Here is a 9,397-nt window from a genome sequence, read left to right as displayed (position 1 = left end):
CTGGTTGAGCAGCTCGTGTTCGGCTCGTTCGTTAAGCCTAACACGAAATATAAACGAGCCGAACACAAGCAACAGTTTGTTCGCTTGTGTTAGGCTCGAAAAAATTATATAACTTTTTCTATAATAATATATTATATATATTTATGTATAAGTTTAAATCATAACACCTCATGTGACAATGTGGTTAGTGTCTTTTTTTGTATAGATTTGATCCAGGTTCTAATCTCACACTTTACATCTATTTTTTCTCAATTTTAGTTTAACGAGCCAATTTCGAGCCGAACACGAACACACTGTTCACAAGCCGATTTCGAACACGAGCTATTTCGAACGAGCCAAATACGAGCTCAGCCTGAGCTCGCTCAAGCTCGGCTCGTTTACAGCCCTAGTTCTAATAGTATTATTTTTTATTTATTAAATGTCAATCTATTAATATTTATTTGTAATCTAACATGCTTAATAATCTTTGATAAAATTGAGTCAACGTTGTAGTTTTATCTACTTGGATAAATTTTATTTTAAGAGTTTTTTCAAAAAAATTTTTTTGAAATCTTCATTTTCTCACTGGTCTTGACTAGAAACAATGATAGTTTTCTATCTTTTTGTGGTGTAAACATCAGATTATTTTTCAACAGCTGTAAAGCTGTTTTTTAATAAGTTACAATTGCCCCAAACAGACCCTACATATGGCTTGGCTCGACTTAATTCCATAAAAAATCTATTAGAAGATGTTTGTAAATGAGTTTAGTTTTGAATTTTTTCCGGCCCGAACAGTATTAATTTTGAATGAGTCCAACATGGGCCAACTTCGAACTCACTCAAATTTGTTTACAGTATTAGGGTGTGTTTGGAGTAGTACGCCGTGCCATAATTTTTCGTGTTTGAAAAAGTTGTGCTTTGTTTGTGTTCTAAAAAATTTATAATTGAAAGTTGTGTTTTCCAATTACATCTAACCTAGTGCTGTGACTACTAGAAAATTAATATCTACAGTGATGACTAGAAAACTAATATCCGACTTTTTTATAAAAAAATAAAAAAATTTATGATAATTTTTTGAATAATAATATTTCCTTCAACAGTTTCATAACTATTTATCCAACCAGCACCAGCTGCCCCAAAGGCATCATTATGCCATTTGAGACTTCAGTAAACAAACCATGGCCAACAATGGCTCCGAAGCCACATCAACATCGCAGCAGGCACCCATCATCCTTATTCCTCGCCTCCCAACCCAAGTACTACCACCCCACTGCGCTCTCTGACATTAGCATGGCATATGCATCGGCCGTTCCAGCTTTAGCTCTGAAGCAATGGCCCTACTTATACCCCACTATCTCTACCGCGCGCAAAAAAGCCTCCTTTCTCCCTTCTTCCATCGCCATCCTTCTTTTTTTACGTCTCCCTACTGTTACCTATGTTCATCCCCACTCCCCTTCCCAGCTAAATCAATAATGCAGAGCAGCAGCTGGATTCGAGGGGGAGGTGCTTCAGAAAAGAGAATGTCACAGGCTGTACAGCAGGGCATGGTTGGGCCGTTGCTTTTAAATCCCCCGCTTTTGGCTATAAGCTCATGTTATTTCGAGGAGCACCCACGACACGGTCCTAGAAATAAAAATAATGCAGAAATGCTATACGATCCTTGTCTTCTTCCTCCTCCTCAATTTTGACTGGGGAACATCTCCATGGCAATACTCCGTCACTTGCCGGCTCTGCCCCTGATATAAGTTTGAGAAAAATCTTCCACAGTTCCTCTAGCGACTGTTCTCCTGTACGATACTTCTAGGGTTTTGCTTCCGTGGCGCATGGCGATCGATCTTAACACTTTGGGGGATGAATCGGAGGAATCGGCAGAGCAAAAGAAGAGGCCGCATGAGTCGGTGTGCTTGGAGCTATGGCATGCTTGTGCGGGGATGAGGACTCCGCTGCCGAGGAAAGGGAGTTTGTTGGTGTACTTACCACAGGGGCACCTCGAGCAGCTTGCAGGCGGCGGAGATGACGTGCTTCTGCGTTACGGTGTTCCTCCGCACGTGTTCTGCAGGATAGTCGACGTTCAGCTACGCGTGCGTGGTTTTCTTCCTTCATCTGGTTTTGGATTTCGGGGTACAGGGGATGTGTTCCAATGGCTGAAGTTGTGTTTGTTTGCAGGCGGAGGCGGCGACAGATGAAATCTATGCGCAGCTTTATGTGGTTGCGGATGGTGAGGTTGGTTGGCTATGTTCCTCCTTCGAACCTTTTATTCTGTTCATCTCTGCTGGTTTGATCTTGTTTCTTGTAATGAATAATTTTGGATGATTTGATTTCTTTTGTGCTGTCCTTGTTTTCCACTAGATAGATGAGAAAACTTGTTCTCTTTCATTTTCTTCAATGGATATTTTTTATCGCTGAGATTTATAATGTTCAGATGAATAGTCTCCCAAGCTTGTTAATTTTGGGGGTCGTCATCATGCAGGGAAGTGGAAGGCATGTTCATGAAGATAGAGCAGAAAGAGATGGGGAAGAATTGGATGATATGGATAACGATACTAAATCTCCATTTCTTCACATGTTCTGCAAGACTCTAACTGCTTCTGACACTAGCACTCATGGTGACTTCTGTGTTCCTCGCCGAGCTGCAGAGGATTGGTTTCCTCCGCTGGTAAAGTAGGAGCTTTAGTCATTGTTCAGTTGCTGAGAAAATAGATTCTTATATTTCTTGTGCAGGCATTTTTGTCGATATGATCCATATTTTGTAGATGGGAGATTTACATATTTAACACTTAATTCCATGTATTTACATATCTAACACCTAAACTTCAGTTTTTACATATATGCCACCTTATTTATCTATGAAAGGTGTAATTCACTCTTTAAAAGTTAAAATAGTGGTTTTTTATGTGATGTGAAAGATTTGGTTGGTATACATGTAAAATATAAAGTTTAGGTGTTACATATTTAAATATATAGGAATTAGATTTAATTGCATTTGATTAAGTGGCATGTTTATCATGTTGCTTTTTAGGATTACGAGCAGGAGAGGCCTTGCCAAGAGATTCTAGCAAAAGATTTGCATGGTGTGGAGTGGCATTTTCGACACGTCTATAGGGGTAGGAGACATCCTTCCAACTTTATATTCATGCGGGCACAGTTGTAATTATCTTCTACTTCTTGGGTTTTTATGGTAAATCATCAAAGCATATTTCTCAATGATGCTTATTTGCGGTTATGCATCAACCTAGAGTTTTGTTTTTATAGTTCACTCTCAATGGGTGATCAATTCATTAAAAGTCGTGAACATTTTAGATGTATCGGGTCTACTGTTCGAAATGATGGTGATATAGATGGGGATGTTAATAGTAGAATTCAAGTTGATTGGTTGAAGTGGAGGAAGACATCGGGCCTATTGTGTGATAGAGTTGTATCACATAGACTTAAAAAGGAAAATTTTATAAGATGGTGGTGAGGCCTGCAATACTTTATAGCACAGAATGTTGGCCTTTACAAGATAAGCATAAAATTAAGTTAAATGTAGTTGAGATGAGAATGATAAGGTGGGTGAGTGGCTTGACACGACAAAATGCGAAATGAATGAATCCGTGAAAGGGTTGGTGTAGCTCTAGTGGCAGACAAGCTTTGAGAGAGTTGTCTTAGATGCTTTTCGTTAAATATCGACCATCTGATGATCCAGTTAGGAGAGTAGATGTTTTATATTTAACTTAGGTTAAGAAAGGTAGAGGCATATCTAAAAAGACTAGGCATATGATATAAAAAATGATCATAATTTATTAGAATAAAATGAAAATATGACACTCAATAGGACACTATGGAGAAAAAAGGATTGATGTAGCTCACCCCACTTGTTGGGATAAAAGTTTGTTGTTTTTGTTGTAATCTCTACTAAATATATAGATATGAATATTCTAACTGCCCAAAGAAACTCAAATATAAAATAAGATTTTCTTAATTTTTGTATTCATTGCTTTTTCCCCAATCAATGAGAATAGCCATATGTACACGTCGTCTTCGGGTAGAAGAGTAAAATAGGATTTTCATTATATGCATGGATTTAATTGAGGGTGTGAATTAAAAAGAGAAGGCGTGTCAGGTGCATAATGCTCTTACCAATGCTAGGTTTGAGGTGTTGATGCATGTTATTATCTCTAAAAGCATAATGAACTTTTCTAAATTCATTTTTATGCTTGCTGACTACATGACTGTTCTCATAATTTATTTGGATTGCAATCAACGGTACGTGTAAATGCTTTGCTCGCTTTGTAAAGATTTCTGAGCATCATTCGATTTTTTATAGGGGCATTTACATGCATGTCATACAATTCTTATGTATTTACACATCTCACACTTAAACTTTCATACGCATAGCACTCAAATCTTTAATATCACATAAAAAATAGGACTATTAGTACTTTTTAAAAGTCAAATGCACATTTTCATGCAAAGGTTTAAAGTACCTAAATGATATGTGTGTAAATATGAAAGTTTACATGTGAGATATGTAGATAGATAAGAATTGTGTGCTACTTATGTAAATTTCCCTTTTTTATATTATATTCATAAAACAAAAGTATGCTTCTTTGAAGAATCATATTGCATGTTTCTATCAATGAATTAATGCAAATTTTTCTATTATTTATCTGTGGAAACTGTACGTCGAGTAGTAAGTTGTTATCTATATAAAAGACTATCTGCTCATGGCAGGTGATCCACGCAGGCATCTGCTCACTACAGGTTGGAGTGCTTTTATCAATAAAAAAAATCTTGTGTCAGGGGATGCTGTTCTTTTTCTTAGGTACATTAAGGTTGGTAATATTATGGTTTTCTCTTTATGCTGGACCATTTTAATACCGATCTATTTTGTTAGTGCAGGGGGAACGATGGGGAGCTTAGATTGGGGATAAGGAGGGCATCTCAAATCAAAGAAAGAATTTCTCATATAATGTCTTCAAGTCAAAGTTTGAATGCTGGAAGTGGATCGCTACAATCATTGGCGAATTCTATCACCTCAAGGAACATTTTTCAAATTAGTTATTACCCAAGGTAATGGTGTTAGGGAAGGCACAAATCTTCTTTCATTTAATGCACTACACCATGCTAAGTGTGTGTGTTTTTACGTAATCAATTACTTAGCTTGACTGAATGAGGCATCATTTAACCACCACATTCACAGTCCCCATAGGGGACCAATAGAATGGAGCGACCATTAATTTTGCCATTTCATGGCAACCACACATTAGCTCACAACCACTAAAACAAAGTATGGCCTCTTTTACCCGCCACAATTTCTCTGCTATATAATATATACAGATAATATGTATAGGGAGAAAATATGTATTACAATTCTCAATGGAAACTTCACTCATTTTCTCTATTACAATAGATTAATGTCTCTTTGTATCATCTTAAATTTATGGATGGATACTGATTCGCACTGTTCTATATTGTATTGCAGAATCATGCTTGGCAACTATGTTACCCTTCTCTCATTTCTTGAAATTTTGCAGTATTTCTTCATGGAAAACTCTGCCATTTACTTGATGAAAACTCAATTTTTCTCAAACTAGTTGATGCCATTATCCCATCTCCCCTCAAATTCCTAATGTCAAATATCAAACATATAGCTCACACACAACTTACCAGTGAAAACTATCTCATTCATACTCAAGGCTCTGAAGAGATTATTTTAATTGTTTTTATGATGATCCAATCACTATCCTATTAAACTACTCCTAGACTCAATAGGCTCATTGACACATACTTATCTTTATAATACTTGGCTCCTCGTGTTGGTTTGTTCGGGTCTAGTATTTTCATTCAAAGTAGTATTTTCGGAAAGAAATTTTTAGACAATAGGTTAAATTATACAATTATTTAGTGAATAATTACTGCTCCATTATGCATTTATTATTATGCATATGTTTTAATATGTATGTTGTTAAAAATGACTAAATATTGATAAACATATGCATTTTTCCTTAATTAGCATCTTTTAAACATTTTCAATTAAATTTCATTTTAAAAGTCACCTCAGAAGCATCGTCTGAAATATTGTACTAATTAAAATACATACATTTTCACTTCCTTTCTCAAACCTTTTTGTTTTCATTTTCATGCACGGATATGATAACATCACCGGCTAGTAAGAGGACGACTCTTGTGATTGATTTTTACCTTCATGCTATGAAAATTTTATTTAATTTATTTCAACCATTAAAATATTTATTAATTTTTAGTGCGAATGCAATATATGAAATATTTGTAAAACATTAAGCATTCAGATAATTTGTCAATACTTTCATGATTTAATCTTTGAAAACATAAATGCATTTTAAAAATAGAAAAATTTAGTGCAAGTAAAAAAGAAAGTTTCCACCTTAATCTATAAAAGATTTATTATGTTGTTTAATCTTCATAATATTTATAACATGATATACTACATTATTAATTAATTGTCTGTTTTTAATTTGTGAAACTATATTCTCTTTAAACTTGCTAAATTTAAAACTTAATGTCTATAAGTTAACTATATAACTTGAATGCATAATTTTTTTTTAATCTCATTAAAATATAATATTTATGATTAGGCAGCATAGTTTTCGTAGATTTTTCGTAAATCTATCACCACCTCTATCAAATTTATTACTGTCCTCCTATCAAGTCCTAAAAATGTATTACTCTAGGTTTGAGTATTTATGCAAAATAAAAGAATTACAAATTAATAGAATTACCTCAATTGCACTCTTTTTTTTTTAATTCAACAATTTTCTTTCAACTTTTGAATTTTTATACTCCACTTTCGTTCTCTGATATTAATTCGTAAAAATCTATTATTAATACTTGATCAGTTCTTAAACTAAATTTCACTGTTATTGAAATAAAAAAGTAAACACTAACCTTCTTTATAGCTTGCTGAGTTTAGGAAATTTCTCGTGTCTCTTGTACATACATGTATTTCACAATTGACATTGTATTCCTTACCTCGCTCTCGATTGCTTGAGATCACGTCTCTTTTGACAGTTGCTCCGGTTCGATGCTCTCGTCCCTCCTTCTCCTATAACGGAGCCTCTTGTCGTTTATGTTGAACAAATGTAGTTGGTCCAAAATTTTATTTATTTATGTTTTTAATTATAATTTTTTTCATTTATTACAAAATAACCAACAGTGCAATTGCTATAGCCAAATTCAACACTTGCCAAACCCCATCTAACTCTACCCTCCTACTGTGGATGAGGCAGTGGCTCCCATGCTCGAGGCCATGTTTGCAATATTTCAAACTATGCAAGATGTGGTAGTTATTCCTCGTCAAAACTCAGGGAAAGCCAACACTCGTCTATCTACGTCACATGCCAAGTTTATAATAAAATCAAACACTCAGATAATAACTTGCTGACACCACTCCAATCTCTACTATTCTCCAAACAAGTAGTAATCAATCATAAACAAATTCACTAATTTTTTTGGTTTGTGTCGTTTGATTTGTCCCTTGATTCTGATGCTATTTCACATCTCACCACAAAATTGAACAACTGCGCAATTCTATTACATATCAAGGACCTTAGCATGTTCTGTTAGGCAACGATAACTCTATACCAGTCCCATTGCCTGCCAAGGACTTTTCCAAACACCCCATTATAAGCTTCTTCTTCCGAATCTTATTCATAATCACAATCTTGTTTCGGTTCATCATCTTGTATTTCATTTAATTGATGCTTCCAATTTCCTCATCAATAGCCTAAAGACAAATCAACCTATCTTCTGGGGTCATTGTTGTTATGGATAATGTCTCATCCCCTCGAATCAACTTCCACACCTCAACATTGCCTTGTTATCCAAGTAATCAACTATCAGTCTCTAACATTAGCATCTCGATCACTTGATGCCTCCGAACTTTTAGCAATCTTTAAACATGCAATATCCTACAACTAACTGTTTCTTGCTCTTCCACGAGACCAGGTTGCCACCTACAAACATGCAATATCCTAATGTGAATCGTTTGTCATCAGCACAACATGCCCAGTCAAAATCACAAAAGCTCTCAATTTCTACAAGTCCATTATTTCTGAATATCATCCTCAGAATGATACACTGCATCCATATGAACCTTTCTTGAATCATGCATGTAGCAGCTCACCACACTTTACAAAAGAAATTTTAGGTCGAGTGTGACACAAATAGATTAGGCAGCCCACCAACCTCTGGTACCTCTCACGATCAACTGATATACCTGTCTCTATACTAAGCTTGACTTTCTGCTTAATTGAAGAGATTGCATACATGTCTCCGTGAGAAGATCTAATACATAATTTCTCTGAGATAGGACCATCCCCTCAGGTCTATGGGCCACTACGATCCCAAGAAAGTATTTGAGCTCTCTTAGATCCTTTACCTCAAATGGCTTCCTCAATTTTCATTTCATTTGAGCAATCTCTGCTTCATCCCAGTGATGATTGTCATTCACATGGAAGTGCGACCTTCATTGTTTTCGAAAGAACACAGTGTGGTCTGGATTGATCTGCTGATAGCTCATGTCAATCATCGTCATTCTAAACTTGTCAAACCATACTCGAGGAGACTGCTTCAATCCATACAGTGACTTTCTGAGCCTACACACCTTGCATACTGTCTGGGATGTACTGAATCCTGATAGTATTTTCATCTATACCTCCTCCAACAGGTCCCCATGAAGAAAAATATTCTTCATATCCAGTCGATAGTCTCCATTCAACATTTACCGTCAAAGAAGTTAGTGTCCTCACCGTGATCATCTTTGCTACTGATTCAAATGTTTTTTCGTAGTCAATATCATTCATCTGACTGTACCCTCTTGCCACTAGTCGAGTTTTATACCTCTCTACCTCCCCTTCTGCAGTTTGCTTTATCGTGAAGATTCACTTGCATCCAATTGTCTTCTTCCCTGTTGGTAGTGGTACAATCTCCCATGTTCGATTTTTAACAAAACTCCCAAGCTCTTCATGCATTGTCGCTTTCCATTTGGTATCCTCTTTAGCAACCTGCTAACATTTGGGTATAGAGATAGAGTCCAATGATGTAATGAATGTTCCATGCAATTGTGAGATGTAAGAATAAAAAACAAAGTTTGCAATATCAAGTTCTCACCCAAAATGATCAGGAAAATGTCCTGCATTGCTGTAGGAGGTCCTCCTTAATGTTTAGGGGGTAGGAGTAGACGACAGAAGCATAATATTATTTGAAAGTTTTGAATCAAAGGTGGATGGAGTGGGCATCTTAAGAGTTGAGGAAGAGTGGGACAGGGGACTTTTTGGTACTGCAGGCTCTGTTCCCTTAGTTTGCTTCTTCCATCGTGTATACATCCTTAGCTCACCTCCAGTCTGAATCCCACCCCCTATGGGGTCAATCTCCTTGATTTTTGTCTCCTCATTCGATT

General features: G+C 36.1%; 1 protein-coding gene across 2 annotated transcripts in view; it reads left to right on the top strand.

Annotated features, from left to right (window-relative positions):
- The first annotated feature begins 1,185 nt into the window (after nt 1-1,185).
- LOC110021167 (auxin response factor 3-like) overlaps nt 1,186-9,397 on the top strand; it is a 30,462-nt gene continuing 22,250 nt past the window's right edge. Inside the window, exons 1-6 of one of the 2 annotated variants that reach the window (XM_020719556.1) lie at nt 1,186-2,060; nt 2,146-2,202; nt 2,450-2,635; nt 2,999-3,083; nt 4,693-4,793; nt 4,856-5,031. In XM_020719556.1, coding sequence (XP_020575215.1) covers nt 1,803-2,060; nt 2,146-2,202; nt 2,450-2,635; nt 2,999-3,083; nt 4,693-4,793; nt 4,856-5,031 — 863 coding nt within the window. In that variant the 5' untranslated portion in view covers nt 1,186-1,802. The remainder of the gene's footprint in view (nt 2,061-2,145; nt 2,203-2,449; nt 2,636-2,998; nt 3,084-4,692; nt 4,794-4,855; nt 5,032-9,397) is intronic. The other variant, XM_020719557.1, reaches the window with a different exon arrangement.

This window comes from Phalaenopsis equestris, unplaced genomic scaffold (genome assembly GCF_001263595.1).
Source record: "Phalaenopsis equestris unplaced genomic scaffold, ASM126359v1 Scaffold000123, whole genome shotgun sequence".
Classification (NCBI taxonomy): domain Eukaryota; kingdom Viridiplantae; phylum Streptophyta; class Magnoliopsida; order Asparagales; family Orchidaceae; genus Phalaenopsis; species Phalaenopsis equestris.
This window is presented reverse-complemented; position numbering and strand designations above follow the sequence as displayed.